At 39.2% G+C, this 16,705-nt stretch overlaps 2 protein-coding genes across 3 annotated transcripts in view; one reads left to right on the forward strand and one right to left on the reverse strand.

Moving 5' to 3' along the window:
* The window catches only part of LOC127514823 (transcription activator BRG1), a 31,389-nt gene extending 21,276 nt beyond the window's left edge, over nucleotides 1–10,113 (reverse strand). Inside the window, exons 1-11 of one of the 2 annotated variants that reach the window (XM_051898035.1) lie at nucleotides 9,969–10,113; nucleotides 7,955–8,193; nucleotides 7,761–7,878; nucleotides 5,516–5,542; nucleotides 4,752–5,165; nucleotides 4,354–4,452; nucleotides 4,002–4,269; nucleotides 2,712–2,838; nucleotides 2,388–2,561; nucleotides 853–1,026; nucleotides 381–605 (exon numbers count right to left, since the gene is read on the reverse strand). In XM_051898035.1, coding sequence (XP_051753995.1) covers nucleotides 381–605; nucleotides 853–1,026; nucleotides 2,388–2,561; nucleotides 2,712–2,838; nucleotides 4,002–4,269; nucleotides 4,354–4,452; nucleotides 4,752–5,165; nucleotides 5,516–5,542; nucleotides 7,761–7,878; nucleotides 7,955–8,173 — 1,845 coding nt within the window. In that variant the 5' untranslated portion in view covers nucleotides 8,174–8,193; nucleotides 9,969–10,113. The remainder of the gene's footprint in view (nucleotides 1–380; nucleotides 606–852; nucleotides 1,027–2,387; nucleotides 2,562–2,711; nucleotides 2,839–4,001; nucleotides 4,270–4,353; nucleotides 4,453–4,751; nucleotides 5,166–5,515; nucleotides 5,543–7,760; nucleotides 7,879–7,954; nucleotides 8,194–9,968) is intronic. The other variant, XM_051898034.1, reaches the window with a different exon arrangement.
* Nucleotides 10,114–13,183: 3,070 nt separating this feature from the next.
* LOC127514828 (zinc finger protein 239) lies at nucleotides 13,184–16,581 on the forward strand. The gene is made up of 3 exons (XM_051898046.1): nucleotides 13,184–13,348; nucleotides 13,623–13,791; nucleotides 14,661–16,581. The coding sequence occupies exons 1-3, from the start codon at nucleotides 13,301–13,303 to the stop codon at nucleotides 15,536–15,538; spliced, it is 1,095 nt and encodes a 364-aa protein (XP_051754006.1). The 5' UTR covers nucleotides 13,184–13,300; the 3' UTR covers nucleotides 15,539–16,581.
* Nucleotides 16,582–16,705: the final 124 nt, after the last annotated feature.

A 16,705-nucleotide genomic window follows, 5' to 3' on the forward strand; every position in this document is an offset into this window, starting at 1 on the left:
TGAAGAGACTCGATCGCTTTTTTTGACGAAAAGATTTAATTTAGGCGTCTTCTCACATGTAAACTTTTCTCAGCGAAGCAAAGATGAAGCTCACCCGAACATGAATTACGCACAAGAACAAACCTTTTCCGGAAGCTCAAATGTGCTGTGTAACACATGAGAATGAACCTCATTGGTTACGCAGCACGTTTCAGCTTCCGGAAGAGGTTTGTTCCGAAGTCCGAAGAAATTTTGCATGCTCAAAATCTAGTATGACTGGCCCTTTACAGTCAAGGTTGATATTCGCTTCTAGTTTGAGTGCATTGCATTGTGGGAAACAGCATTCAGTGCAGTGAGCTCATCTGGACGCACAGACACAGTAAACGCACTCATCAACCCACCTCTCCATCTGGTCCCAGAGTCCCCGTCTGTCCCTCTGCATTCTCCAGCTTCTTTTTCTTCTTCTTCTTCTTCTTCTTCTTCTCTTTCAGGGCCTGGACAGCTTTATGGGCGCGGACAAGCTCCGTCAGATTGGCCACGTACTCGTCCGTCTGCTGGAGCAGATACGCCAGACGCTTGTCCTTCTTTTGGTCGATGAGCTTCCTGTAACCCTCCTCATCCTCAGCCTGAAGAAAAATGGGTAGCAATTTACAACAAGATTTCAGTTGTTAACTACATTAATTAACTTGAACTAACAATAAACAATACTTCTACAGCATTTACTAATCTTACTTAATGCATTTAATGCATAAACTAATGTTAATAAATGAGACCTTATTGTAAAGTGTTATCGAAAAACGCACAAACACACATCATGAGCTACACCTCCGACCTGTGTGTGTGTGTTTGTGTGTGTGTGTGTGTGAGACGCACCATCAGGCGTCTCATTCGCTCTTTCTCGATGCGCTCATTCTCCTTCTTCTGCTCGCGCTCAGTGTTGGCATGGTACGTGGCCACGGCTTTGGTCAGTTTCTGGATCTTTGCTGTAATGGAGCGATGATATTCCTTGAAGTCCTTGGCATGCTGCAGGATGCTGTTGAGATACTCCTGCACCAGAGCACAAAGAATCATGGGAATTACAGCAATGACTGAAGTGGGCTTCAAAAGTCTCAGAACACTAGTTGAAGTGAAATTAGAGTACACACTAATTTAATACTAAATATTTCATTACTAATCATACGATTAGCATAACGATATGAGTGAGCAGCTGAGAAAGTCTATCAGAGCTACACAAACTAAACCTGATGATCATGAGATTTGAGATGATCCAAAGAACATCTTAAGCTTCAGAACAACATCTGACTGGTTGTACTGAGTCAATTGATCAACAACATTTGACATATAGTTCTATATTATTAATAATCTGCCTGTCTAAATTGCCACATTCATTTTTATTGAGTGTATTTATTGCATGTTTATATATATATAGAGGCTATTTGAAAATCATGTATTTACTGTAATACATGTGTATTACATATGTGTGAATTTACTATATCTAATCTCTCTATGTGTAAATGTGCACTTTATGTATACTCTATATGTGTAAGTTATCGTGTATTTTAGTACTATATGTTTTTTGTCTGAAGACTGCCTTGTCTGTCTGTCTGTCTATCTCTCTCCATCTGTCTGTCTGTTAGTATCCGTCTGTCTGTCTATCTATCTATCTGTCTGTCCGTCCGTCCGTCTGTCTATCTATCTATATCCATTCATCCATGTGTAAATGTGCACTTTATGTATACTATATTTGTATAGACCTTATGCGCCAGAGAAACAAGCACGCCGCCATCTTTACAATATTGTCTTTCAACTTCCGTTTTCGCGGTAGCTCTGTACATTTCTATGGCATCGCTGTCAAAGAATAATTAGCTGGTGAAGTGGATTTACTTCTTGTAGAGTTAAAGAAAGTTATCATGAGCATTGTAATGTTTAAAGCAGATGTCTTAACAAATGTCAGTCGACCGGGAAGATTTTAAAATGAGCAGTTCATTCATAAATACGTAAGTTCGCTGTGGAAATACAAACCGGAAGACAAAAGACAACGAGAGCAGCGCTGAAAAGGGGCGGGGCTACATAAGTGTAAGTAATCATGTATTTTGGTACTGTATGTTTTTGTCTGAAGACTGCCTTGTCTCTCTGTCTATATATCTCCATCTGTCTGTCTGTCAATATCCATCTGTTTGTCTGTCTATCTATCTATCTCCATCTGTCTATTGTCTAGTCACACAGAAATAGAGCTCAAAATCTTTGAGCAAAAATTTGTGATTTGTTTTGCATCATAACTTTTCCTTTAAATCCTAAAATGGTCCGTTTATTTGCAGGTTTTCTGTCCCAGATTTCCAGTGTAGTCTCAGATATTTAGAGGTATCAGGGAAACAATGAGCCAGTGTGAATGAGGTAGAGACGCTTGCCTGGTGTTTCTGTCTGCGTTTGCGTTCCTGTTCGATCTTCTGCTGTTTCTCTAGTTTCTCTGTGATTCGCGCCTCACGTAACGACTGTCTCTTGCTGCGCTTATAGGCCTTGGAGTCCAGTGATGTTTCTAAGGCCGTGTCTCGTCTCATGCAAACCACCACCTCCTGACGCAACTGTGGAAGCAAACACACAATCTGTCAGGGCAGTTTTGGCAAAGGACCTAAACCAGATGAACTGATGCAGTGGCCACTAGGAATATGCCAACAGCCTGACATGGATCACTGTATTTGAGTGAATGTTTGAAAGGTCCAGACAGCTGTCACCTGTCTCTGGAAGTTGAGCAGTCTGAGAGCTTTGAGCTCAATAGTTGCTTTGGTGCGCAAATCTCCAGCCAGAGACCCCGGAAGATTCTCCAGCTCCTGAATACGGTGTGCGATACGAGCTTCAAGCCTGCAGACACATCATAAAACAAAGCATCAGAAGAGCTCCTGTCTCAGCTGGTCCTTGGTACAATAGAGTCACACAAGAGCTATCACATCCGTGATGTCATCAGCGCAATCATTCAAAAAAAATCAGACATTTGACATTTGCTGAACTGCTGAACCTCAGGCTCAAAGTATTAGAGACAGAACCATTGCAGACGGACAGGTACAAAACTAATATTCAAATTAGTGGTCAAATCACTATGCATCGATCCACCTATTTTATTTTTTTCATTTATTTTTTTTTTGTTGCAAATTTTGGGATATCAGATAAAAAAAGCTGGATGGAAACAACAAAGATGCGCACAAATTCTAAAAATGTGTACAAAATATGTATGCGCTCAATTGAGGCAGATAATTTTTATCCGATAAGAAAACTACGATGGAAACACATTTACTGAATAAATCCCAAGATGTGCAACAAACTAACATGACTTTGCCTGAACAGTGGATGTGATTGGATAACTGGACTAACCAGCAGACCAATCGCATCACAGCATCTCAAATGTTGGTTTGGTGGTTCTGAAACGCCTGAGTCAAAGTCTGTCATCAGAATGATTTAGTTTAATTCCCAGAAGCATCTCACATGATTGCGTTCCCAAACACCAGCATCCGAACACAAGAGAACATGACAGCGTTTATTGCGCTTCGTCTGCTGCTCTGAGACACAAGTCACTTATGATGGAGGAAAAGAGAGACACAGCTTCTGCCCCGATTGCAGCAACTTCCATTTTTATCACAGATATTTTGCACCAATTTCCCAGGAAGTGACGATTTGAAGACATGGGATGGAATTGGTGCTATGTTTTATGCGACATTCCAATTTTGCACACAAGTTAAATATGAAATATTGGATGGAAACATAGATAATGGCTGAATCTTGAACTATTACCCACAATCCTGAATACTTGCTCTCAGCCTTTTAAAGTACCAGTACCAAGTAACAACAAAAACATAGTTTGTTTTTTCTCACAGAACATTTGCATTTATGCATTTGGCAGACTTACATTGCATTCAAGGTACACATTTTATCCTGGGAATTGAACCCATGACCTTGGCGTTGCTATCAAAGCCGTTGCTGTTTGAAGGCCGTCAGAGTGTCACTCTGGATGCGGTTCTGCTGTGTCTCACCTGTACTCTCTTTCCTGCAGAATCTCAACCGGGTCCAGACCGCAGGGCTTCTGAACTGGCGTGATGCGGTTCTGCTTCTGGTGCAGCGGCACCATGGTGGTGGACTGAGACGGGTGGGCCAGGTGTCCTGGTGATTGGGTTTGTGGCGGCATGACCGGTGAGGCGGCCGGTGGCACCGACGGCGGAGCAGGTGAGGGACGTCCAGTGGGCTGCGGTGGCATCAGCTTCTGAGGAGCGTTGGAGGGGGTTGCTGCATTGACCATAGGACCTGTCGCATAGGACATACATCATCACAGGCTGCATTTCCATTCAAGAAGCTCAATCGTTACATGCTGCACGGATGCGTTCTCACCTTCAGGCCATGGTTTGGGGGGTCCGTTGTGGTTCTGGCCCTGAACACCAGCTGGAACTCCAGAAGGTCCAGGAGGAGGCATGTTAGGTCCCACCATCCCTGCAGAGCAACCGGCACAAACTAACCCTTTACTAAAGTCACCACAGATGACTGAATGTTCTTAAGAACCACTCCATCATTCAGAAGAGAACTGAGAAAAATACAGCTCCTGAACTTGAACTGAATTAGAAACGAGGTAGCACACAGAAGACAATTTTGAATTTAAGGGTTTGCGCTGGCACAAGCTGTTAGTAAATCTGGCCAAATAATGAATCCCATTATCAGTTACAGAACAACCCAAATAACTTGTGCCGTCAGATACATGTGTGGTAGTTTAACTGTGTAAAATCTCTGCTCACCATGTCCTCGGCTGAAACCGGCACTTCCTCCACCACCCGGTGGCAAACTGGACAAGGATGGTCCCTGTGGCATGCCTGGCATGGGCCGCTTACCCTGCACTGCCATCTGCAGGTGATCTGGTAGAGGCTGCCCGCGCGCCAACATCTTATAGGCCATGATCTGAGCACGCAACTGGTGAAGCTGGCTCTGGTTGAAGGGTGTTGGGGTGGCGGAAGAGCCTGAGGCGCTGCTGCCGGAGACAGAGGCGGCACTTTGGCTTCCCGGGCGGTTTTGCTGCGGCAGCGTTTGGCCATCCACACCCTCCAACGAGGCTGAACTAGAGCCGGAGGTGGACAGGAGGGGACCGGATGGAGGCCCGCTGGCAGACACGGGACTGGACACGTGCTCTGAAGCGCCCAGCGGTGACGGGTATCCTGCGGGAAGAGACAGAATGGTCGCAAGTCAATCAAACGGCAAAACACTGTTTATTTCCATAAACACCTTAATTTCTATAGCGCTTTATAGCAAACAGAATTCAATTAGCTCTAAAAAGACAATAGTGTCATTACTCAGCAGAAGTCAGTTCAATGTTGATTCAGTTCAGTTCAATAACAGTGTCAATGTTGCAAAATTTGTCAAATATGAAACAAAGCTGAATCAGCTATGAAGCAGCTCTGCTGTGGTATCATCCTACAAATCAACAAAATTCAAGTTTTGCTTTCATCCAATAGGCTTTAAAGGGTTAGTTCACCCAAAAATGAAATTTCTGTCATTAAGTACTCACCCTCATGTCGTTCCAAACCTGTAAGACCTTCGGAACACAAATTAAGATATTTTTTATGAAATCCAAGTTTTTTTTATCCCCCATAGAAAGCAATGTAATTACATTCATTCAAGGTCCAGAAAAGTAGTTAAGACATTGTTAAAATAGTCAACGTGACTACAGTGGTTCAACCTTAATGTTATGAAGCGACAAGAATACTTTTTGTGAGCAAAAACAAAACAAAAATAACTACTTTATTCAACAAATTCGTCTCTCTCCTCATTCCCCTGTCATTATCCTATGCTATTTACGTTCAGCACTTTCAGGTTCTACGTCAGAACGCCGGCTCGGTATTGTGCTACTCAAATGAACAGCGTCGGCCAATACTGAGTCGCCGTTCTGATGTAGAACCATATCCCTCATAATTGTTGTGCATATCCTGCATAGTGTCAGTGCAATCAAATCGATAATATTATTGAATATTAAGTGTCTTTTAAACCCCAAATAAGCAAGCCAATAGCAACAATGGCAAGAAACCTAAACTCATCAGGTGACAGAAATGGACGATAAAATGTAACTAGTAACTATGAGGAGACGTAACAGAGAGCAACGCTTCTCAACTGCTGGGTCTTGTACAGAAGAATAAAGCAACAAAACAAAAGGCAGTGTTATTTTAGCATCATTGAGAGACTATTATAGCTTTTATTAAAGGGGTCATGACATGAGAAATCAAATTCGCCTTGATCTTTTGGCATAAATGGTCTTTGTACCATCAAAACATCCTGCAAGTTTCATTTTTAATCAAGCTCCAAAAATGGCTCATTTTGATATTGCGGGATCTGTGATGTCACAATGGCAAATACATTTGCATATGACTGCCTCCAGAGCAAGACATTGACAAATGGTTTTACATCATCGCACCATAGGCCCCGCCCACTGGCGTTCAGTCGTCGTTTAACGGCTTTCATTTGTCTACACCGGATGTGAGCATTGCATCAAAAGCAAATAAAAGCCATTATAATCACTGACACTGTCTACACTGGATACAATATACAGATACAAATGGAAGAGTGAAAGGACGTTTGCTTTGATGCATCCTGCTTAACAAGGGGATGGTTTATTTTTAGTCATGTCGGAGGATTATATGTTTGTTCGGAGCATTTGTCTGCAGATTGTTTTGTTTGTAACCGAGGCACAGTTTCGCAAAGAACCTTTTGTTCTGACAAGACGAAGCAGCCTGTATTGAATCTGACAGCAGCTGCATCACAAACTGTAAGTAAATTATTTAAAAATTATTTGTATGTAAATGACGGTTTTATATGGATAAAGTGGTAACATTTTACAATAAGGTTCATTATTTAAACATTAGTTAATGTATTAACTAACATGAACTAACCATGAGCAATACATTTGTTACTGTATTTACTAATCTTTGTTAACGTTAGTTAATGAAAATACACTTGTTTATTGTTTGTTCATGTTAGTTCATAGTGCATTAACTAATGTTAACAAGATTTTAATAATGTATTAGTAAATGTTGAAATTAACATTAACAAAGATTAATAAATGCTGTAGAAGTGCAGTTCATTATTAGTTCATGTTAACTAATGTAGTTAACTAATGTTAACTAATGTTACGGATAAGGTTTTCAAAACACTTACTCACATGCAATAGCGAGTGTGCGTTGATACTGTTTCCTAGCCAGTCATAACAGTGGCTACTGTCAAGTCTTAAAGGAGCCGCGCCTTAAAAACGGATCATTTCAGACAGAGGCTCAGAATGAGGGTTGAAAACAATAATTTTTCCAAATATATATTTGGGGTTTTTTTGTGCAAAAAAATGTATTAACATTATACAGTAAGTGAACCTCAAGGAACATATTAAAATAAAAAATCAATGTCATGACCCCTTTAATATTTGAATCAGTTTTATATTTTCCATTTTATTTAAATTTTAGTTAAAGTTTTTGTAATTTTGTGTGTTTTTGTTATATTTCAAAGTTTTTTAAAATATGTCTATATAGTTTTTATTAATTTTATTTTAGTTTTAGTACATCAAGTTAAACTAAATTAAAATGAGAAATGTTGCCTTGGCAACTAACTGAAATGAAATAAGTTTAAGTTTTTTTATGTTATTTCATGTTTATTATAATTATAACTATAATAACCCTGATGCAAGGGAGGTGAAAACATTACTTATTGGTGTCAGTCAGTCTCTATTGGTCAAATGGCCTTTCGGCTGAGGTTCATGAATGCGATACAGGAACCTTGAGAGTGCTGGTCCATCGGGCTCCCTGGACGCGTCATCCCGCTGTGACTGGCCCTCATTGGAACGACCTTCATCTGACTGAAACGAGTGTCTTCTGAAAGACTCTCCTCCACAGGCTTTAGGACAAACACAAACATTAACCCTCTGACCTTTTTTACCATTAAAAACATTTAGATTGATTGAAATTTTCACCTTGTGCATCTGGTGCAAACTCTCCTGGCTGTATCCCGCAGATGTTTGCTGAGGAAAGGAGTGTCCTGTCGAAGTAGCCGGTCCAGGACTGGGGCCCATCATGCTGTGTGAGGATCCAGGGGACAGTCCTGAACCCAGCACGGCCCCTGGAGACGGGCCTGGACCAGGCGAAGGCCCCGGACAGGGCGTCCCTCCTAACGGGGGCTCTGGGGTGGACATGCCTCAGACTCACCCTGCACCTTGACATAAGGAAAAACCTTTAAAATTTGACGTAATACTCATATGAAATATACTCATCCAAGCACAATTTATTTACATGACATGACTTTTTTTTTCTCAAGAGACATTTTCTTAGTAATATGGCTTTCAGAATGATCCAGAATCTGATTTTCTCCCTCTGGGATCTATATGAAGACTTTCTAAATGCAGTTAATTACAGAGACAGTAAACTCTGCTGAAAAAGCAGCTAAACCAGCCTAAGATGGTTGGCTGGTTTTAGATGGTCTTCCAGTCTGGTCATAGCTGGTTTAGCAGGCCGGCTTTCGAGGATTTTTGACAACTTCTTTAGCTGTCTTAGCTGCTCAGGCTGGGAGACCAGCTTAAGCCAGCTAAGGCTAGCCAACCAGCTTAGGCTGGTTTTAGCTGTTTATGTATTTTTCTTTTCTCAACAGGGACATTCAAATAAACTCATTCAAACAATCAGTGTTGGGTAAGTTACTCACTACTAGCTACTAATTACATCTTCAACAATGTAATTAGATTACTTTACTAATTACTCTGTATAAAAAGTATTGCATTACTTATTACTTTCTAAATCCCATATCAGCCTCGGCCAACTGAACAATACAAGGATAGACATGAAACAGTTATTGAACTGAAGTATTTAAAAGGAGCTTACATTAAAAACATACATTAGACGACATTAAATTTTAATGTTAAATCCAATATTGTTTTATATAGAATTGTTCTATAGTCTAAGTCTGTTCTAAGTATTTAATGCAAGTACATCAGAAGTAACTGTAATTAAATTACTGAAAAATAAGAGTAATCCCTTACTTTACTTTTCAAGGGAAAAGTAATTCAATTTTAGTAATTATTAATTACTTAGTAATGCATTACACCGGTAACACTTTATAATAAGGTTCATTTGTTAACATTAGTTAATGTATTAACTAACATGAACTAACCATGAGCAATACATTTGTTACTGTATTTGTTAACGTTAGTTAATAAAAATACAGCAGTTCAATGTTTGTTCATGTTAATTCACAGTGCATTAATTAATGTTAACAAATACAACTCTTTATTTTAATAACGTATTAGTAAATATTGAAACTAACATAAACAAAGATTAATAAATGCTGTAGAAGTATTGTTCATTCTTAATTCATGTTAACTAATGTAGTTAAATAATGTTAAATGAACCTTATTGTAAAGTGTACACCACCCTTCTGCACTTTTGACCAATGAATTTCATATAATTTATAGAGATGACCCACACAAATAATAATTTCTATCCAATGTAGTTGAGATTTATTTTACACCAGGAACAAATCATTATGGAAATTCCCAAGGCTTTTTGAGATTGTATTAGTATCAATGACTTTACAGGGCCTGGAAACCACATTTTCTAAATGCACTGTATTGTACAGGTCTATGATGATACTAATAATGATGAGGCTTTATTACAGACATGAGTAGATGATTCTGCATGATGAACTCATTCCTGCCTCTGGAAACATCAAACTGCGGCTCATTATAGGAAAATAAGCAAAGCATAAACATTTAACAGGGAAATAAAATGTCGTCCAGCTCGTGCTGCTGGATGATCCTCCGCCGAACATCTGCACATCCCCCGATCATCCGCTGCTATCAAACTCACATGAAATACTGAGTCATATTGAAACACTGCGATAGAAATAATGACGTCAAGTGGCCAGACAGTCTGATGTGGTCGCGTTCACACTAATGAGATCAGTCCGATAATAATTCCTTGCCTATTTAATTAGACTTACCCTTAGTATAATAAATGAGGCGGACGCGCTCGAGGTGATGACGGAGCCCACGGTGTGTTTAATTAACCGAGCAGCGCCGCCCGACATCCGTTCCGTTCATTCGGTTGATGTTCATGTACGGAGCGCCGCTGCGGACACAGAGCATCAAACGCTCGAGAGAGAGAGCAAGCGAGAGAGAGGCCGAGCGAGAATACGTTTTAAATTATAAAAAATATATATTAAGTTATATGTTTTATATGTTGTCTGTTTTCTTTATTTGCGTTTTGCTGTTCTGTAACATTCTGTCAGGCGCTTCATATGGGTTCCCATCATGGGATCATTTTGTGGGTTTAGTTTCCATTAATTAATTAATATTGATTTAATGTCAATTAAATTGTATGAATTAAACAGCTCGTAAACATACTTAATCACTAGAAAAATAAATAAATAAAAATAACTCGTTGCACATAAAAGCATAAAGGGTTCTTTAAAATTCAAGAACCCTAGGGTTCTATATAGATCTCCACTGAACCTTGTTTTCTATGTTTTCAACTCATGAGATGCTTTTATAAGTCCACCAACAAAATAAACGTCAAAAACATAGATGACCTATATAACATGTATAAATTCCTATTTTTCATGCCAGGTACTGTAATACTATACTATACTATACTATATCATTTCTTTTAGAAATTGATAGATTTATACTTGGAACTCATGCAAAAATAAGTAGATCCATATCATTTAATCCTTATCATTCCCTATCATTTGTCTAACTCATCCTCACTCTCATCACATGGAAGAGCTAACTCTGCACTCTTCCTATTGCCCTTTTCGTAAAATATTGCTGTATTCATTTTCTGAAAAGAAGAAATAATTTTTATATTCATACATAAATGCAACTATACTACAAAAAACACTTCAAAATAAATAAATAACAGCAATCATATTGTTGATGCTACTATCTATAAAAAAATCCCAATGGGGAAATACATTACTGCAATTCCACTGTGGTACAGCGTTGCCATATGGCAACATTGATATTTTCTCAATTTACAGTAAAACTATAGACAAAGTTGATTTGTGAATAAAACTTTCTAATTTACTTATCAAAAAATGCAGCAAAAAAAATCCCCCTTGAGAAGAGATTTTTAGAAATGAGGTAGCCTAAATAGAGCAATTTCTGGAGCACTTCAACAGGTGTCTTCCCTGTGAGGAGAGAGCTTTTGTGGGACATTCAAATGTCATGTGAATTAAAAACAGCACATCATTGGCACCCTTAAGGCCTACCCTTTTAATTTCCATAGTGCAATATATTGTATTTTCTTCTGAATAACAAGGAAACAAGTAGAAATTAATTGTTGCCATATGGCAGCTCTGTACTATAGAGGGTTAAGAGTAATATACTGAAAATTGTATAATTACAAATCATTTTAATGTCTATGTAGGCTATACATATCAGTTCAGAATTTCTTTGACTTTATGCTCTTAAAATCACCATGAAATCAAAATTGACAATTTATTTTCATTTAATTTCACACATTCATTTTTATTTAATATTGGAGGGTTTATTATAAATGATCTTGAATCTTGAATCAGAATAACTTCCTCTCCCTCTTGCGGCAACATCTCTTCTCTTCATTGATGACATGTTTACTGGCGCGACAGCGGGGCAACCTGTCACTCACATGAGATCTACCAATAGCAAACCACAACTATCCGATCAATTCCCCATGAACAAAATCAAGCCCTGCCCTACATTTGTTCTTTTTTTAAAAAAAATAATTTTAATAAAAGCAAATGTTACAAGTTAAAGAATTTAACAACAATAATAGAATTATAAACAGTATACACAAAAACAGCAAAGAAACAAACAAAAAATAAATAATTAAATGAGCCAGAGGTAATATAACTTAACGTAGATTAATATTGAAAGAAGGAGAGAAAGGTCCCTTTTTTTTCTTACTTGTACATCATAAAAAGGCATAAATGTTATACTTTGTGTACAACGAAAAGGACTTTAGGGCTTTGACATTGCTGGAAGAGGAATTTACACTTATGTATAAAAAACTTGGCTAGAAAAATAAATAGATTTATAAGAAAATACTTGTCTTTTAGATTTTTGTCAAAGTTATATAATCCAAATACATCCTTAAACACCAAAGAAAAAAATTTCAAAAAAAGAAGCACATACAAATAAACAAAATTTCTTCCAAAAAATAGCTACATGAACACACTCCAAGAAAAGGTGAGGGATAGACTTATCTTCCACCCCACAAAAAGAGCATAGAGAATCCTTCTCAGGAAACATTTTTTTGATATAAAAATTGACAGGGTAAAATAGGTGTAACAACTTAAAGGATACCTCTTTAACCTTATTAGTGATTAAATATTTGTTGGGTAAAGACCACTTTCTTCCAAGGAATATTATTAAAACAATTACTCCAATAAAATATTACAGAAGGGACAGTAATGATATCGTTCTGAGTTGTCTGATCCTTCTATTCCTGAGAGAAGGACTGGACAAAAAACAAATCTTCCCTATTATTGTCTCACAAGGATGAGCCCAAGAGGTAGAAAGAGGTTAAGAGTTTTTTAAAAGAGCAGTAGCTCCTCTGGGGATGGCATCCATCACTATGGCAAAATCTCGTGGGGTGACAGGAATACAATATTTAGTTAAGAATTCAGAATAAGAAAACAAAAGACCATTGGAATTTACAAGTTGAGAAACCAAAAGAATATTATTAGTAAACCAATCTATTTTTATATCAGATATCATGGTTATTCCAAATAAAATACCTGTGGGGACTAAAATTATGTTAATAAATTAAATGCCAGGCCAAAAGCATCTGCTTATGGAAATTTGATAATTTGATGGGCAATTTAGAAATATTGTAGTTACTAACAGAAAGGGGAGACCACCGACTTTAGAAAAAAATATAGTTGGGAATAGTGTTCCATATGGATTCAGAATCAGTCAAAAATTGTACATTTGTTCTTCTTCAAGAAGCGTTTCACTCAGATGTACGTCACTACAGGGAAGAAAAGTCTAGCACAACTTCAGTTTCATGCTGATTTTGATCGTTTTCACAGTGGTTTTTTTTTTTTTTTTCAGTATTTTCTCTGTAAATTTTAACTCACAATGACAAAACAGGGACATTTCGGGGACGTCTGCTCATCCGTTCTGCTGCTTCTGTATGTAACGTTATATTGAACAGTTGTGTATACTATGCGTGTCCGTGCGCTTGTGTTTGTCCTCCGCTGCTGTAGGAGGCGCTGCTGTTTGACGTTCATGATAATCAGGAGCGAGTTCCGGTGAATATCAAATTTCTGCTTGTGTTCCTGCTCACCGATGAATTTCGTTGATAATTTACACAAATGGACGAGTAGGATGGATCTGGTGAGTGTTTAGTGGTTCTAATAGTACAGCCTGTTCGATTAACGGGGAATAGAGACGATTTAAAGGCTGTTCGATGTGTTGTTTGTGTCGAGCGCTCTCACGCGCTGCTGCGTTTACTTAAATGAATTTAATCTGATGTGGAGAACGTGTCTCGATCTCGAAGTATATTCGTATTCAGTTGCCCTCAGACATGTTTATTGTGTAGCATATTGTCCTCTGTCAGTCCCGGTTGACGCGGCCCGCGGGGTGTGTGATGTTATTCACTCTGTTTTAGGACTTCGGGAACAAACTGCCCCAGGCTCTGTCGACAAACACTAAACTGCCCCAGTCTCTCTCCTCTAGCGCTAAATTTCTGCCCTCAGGCCCGTTTGAGCACTACGGGCGGCCTGTGGGAGTCAAAGTCAAAGAGGAAGACGAGAGTGTGGAAGATTTCTTTCATTTCGGTGAGTGACGTCACAGACGCATTTCATATTCGTATATTAAATGTGTTATTCTCATGACTCTTCTCACATTTTCCATGATTTCGTCATTACCATGTTTATCAGCACACCTTAAGATGTTTAATTTTTGAACTTTACCGGAAGATGAGTAATTGTCTTAATGAGTCATTTTCAATATCAAAACTTGTTGTGACATTAAACCTGAGTGTGTTAGTAAAAGATTTATACATTTTATTCACAAACACAGGCACCTTTTCAGTTGTACATTAATTAAAATGGGGAGAAATAAAAAAAAAAGTCTATTAAGTCATAATTGACCAGAATATAAAAAACTGCAGTGTGGTAGAATGGTTAAAGAGACTGTTCACCCAAACATGATCATTCTGTCAGCATTCAAAGACTGACTTACTTTGAAATGAAAGTCAATGTTGTTTGGGTGAACTAACCCTTTAACATCTATAAAATTCGGTAATAATCTCCATATATATCGAGTCACTCATAGCCCATTTATTCAGCTACTTTTAAAGCGTTAGTTCACCCAAAAAATAAAATTCACCTCACCTTCATGTCGTTTCAAACCCATTAGACTTCCATTCATCTTCAAAACACAACTGAAGATATTTTTAATAAAATCTGAGGGTGAGTAAATGACAGAATTTTCAGTTTTGGGTGAACTATCCGTTTAATTGAATAAAGAACACACTCCGCTCCCAGGGCTGCGAAACATCCACGCCTGATAATAGTTTTCATGGGAATGAATCCAATAGTTTTTGACATTGAAAATGGTTTTGTCTATTATGTACATGCATTTCTGAAATTGCAATGAATTGTGGGTAATTCTGTGTGGAATCATGTTGTTCTTTCATGACCAGCTCAGCATCTGCAGCAGCAGACAGGAGAGTGTCTCACGGCTTGTTGCGGCGGCGCGAACCCTAAAAGCCTGTCTCTCACGGATTCACCCAAGCCGAACAATCGGCCCTCTGCGGACCGGCCATACCACTGCCAGGACTGCGGAAAGTACTTCAGAATTAACGACATCAAGAGGCATCAGAGAATACACAGCGGAGAGCGGCCGTTCCCTTGCTTCCAGTGCGGTAAGAATTTCCCTACATCCGGGGACCTGAAGAGGCACGAGAGAATCCACACAGGAGAGCGGCCCTACCACTGTCTGCAGTGCGGCAAGAATTTCTCTGATTCAGGACACCTTAAGCAGCACGAAAGGATGCACACGGGCGAGAGGCCGTACCAGTGTTCGCAGTGCGCCAAGCGCTTCTACAGATCGGGAGACCTTAAACGCCACCTGAGGATCCACAGCGGCGAGCGGCCGTACAAATGCCTCCAGTGTGGCAAAACATTCTCGGATTCCGGACACTTGAGGGGCCACCAGCGCATTCACACAGGAGAGAGACCCCACCGGTGCACCCTGTGTGAGAAGAGCTTCTTCAGATCGGGCGACCTGAAGCGCCATCACAGAACCCACACGGGCGAGAGGCCCTACCAGTGCTTCCAGTGCGGGAAGAGCTTTTCCGAGTCAGGACACCTGAAGGAACACCGGAGGATCCACACCGGAGAGAAGCCGTACCACTGCAACCAATGCGACAAGAGCTTTTCCAGGCTGGAGCGGCTGAAGGGTCACCAGAGCATCCACACGGGCGAGAGGCCGTTCCACTGCACGCAGTGCGGCAAGAATTTCTTTCGCTCTGGAGAGCTGAAGCGGCATCAGAGGATTCACAATGGGGAACGAGCATGAGCTGGTGTTCTGGAGGGCAGTTCGAGTTCGCTCTGTGCTGCAGACGTGTCCTGATTCATGTGCCTCTTCATTGAAGAGGGGTGTGTATGTGAAGGCGAATGGAAGGCCGTTCACGTTACTCTACTGTACCTGTAATACTGTAGAGGACTGATTCTCACTGACTTTTCCTCTATTTCCCCATTAGAAATCAGCATATGCTGTACTCTAGCATCGTTATAAATAAATGCACCAGTTGTTCATTGCCGTAGACCGTTATGAACTGCTACCTCTGCACACCTTTAGCCCCAGATTTCACCCTCCGTTCCTGTCAGACTCAGCGTGGAGCTGATCATGTGATCAGGTCATTCATCACACTGTCTGTATGTTGTTGCAAGATATATAGTCAAGTGACTCATTAGAAATGTATATTGTACAGGAGGATATTATTGTTGTGTATGGTTACATTCCCTGTATTTAATGAATCCCACTCAAATTGTTTTTTTTTTTTTTTTTAAATATAAACCTGAATACTGTTTTATTGTCATAGTGCAGAAGCTGTCAACATGAGGTGATGCCACTGCAACATTTCTGAATCTCATTTTGATGTGATCATATGGTTTGTATCAGTCTCTTAATGGTGGCCGTGTTTTACCAGCTGCTGTAAATGAGTTATTGTTTGTTAACTAAAACACTTTGTCACACCTATCATGAAATAAGTTACAAAGTATAGATGTGATCTGACTAATTCGATTTTGAGCACCAGGTGAGTTGTATAGCAATCTGAGCTTCTCATAAATCACATTAGATTTAGCTTTTAAGTTTTTTGTTTGTTTGTTTGTTTTGAGCTCTTTACATTTATTGTTTTGAAAAGTCTAATTTTTACTTTCTCTATATATGTGTGTATTTAACCATTTGTAGCCTGTGTGTTAAGTTTGAAAGGCTTTAATGCGATCAGAAAGGCTTTTACAATAAGAGGGTTTGAATTATAACTTTTGCTTCTTCATGTGCATGAATGTTTTCTTCATAATGTGTGTCATCGTCTCTTAATAAACACGTCACCTGTATTAATGCCAGCACACGAATATTCATTTAAGGGTCTTGTGTAACATTTTACATTTCCACAATAGATTGACTCATTAAATCATTAATAAATGATGTAACTTCAGCTGAATCGAGTGATAAAGAATT

This window comes from Ctenopharyngodon idella, chromosome 6 (assembly GCF_019924925.1).
Source record: "Ctenopharyngodon idella isolate HZGC_01 chromosome 6, HZGC01, whole genome shotgun sequence".
In the NCBI taxonomy this organism is placed as follows: domain Eukaryota; kingdom Metazoa; phylum Chordata; class Actinopteri; order Cypriniformes; family Xenocyprididae; genus Ctenopharyngodon; species Ctenopharyngodon idella.

What these genes read in the sequence shown, in the direction of transcription:
- LOC127514828 (XM_051898046.1), top strand. Translation starts at nt 13,301, where the DNA reads ATGAATTTCGTTGATAATTTACACAAATGGACGAGTAGGATGGATCTG. An exon ending in GGACGAGTAGGATGGATCTG is followed by an intron (nt 13,349 to 13,622) that starts GTGAGTGTTTAG and finishes ACTCTGTTTTAG; the next exon opens with GACTTCGGGAACAAACTGCC. An exon ending in GGAAGATTTCTTTCATTTCG is followed by an intron (nt 13,792 to 14,660) that starts GTGAGTGACGTC and finishes TTTCATGACCAG; the next exon opens with CTCAGCATCTGCAGCAGCAG.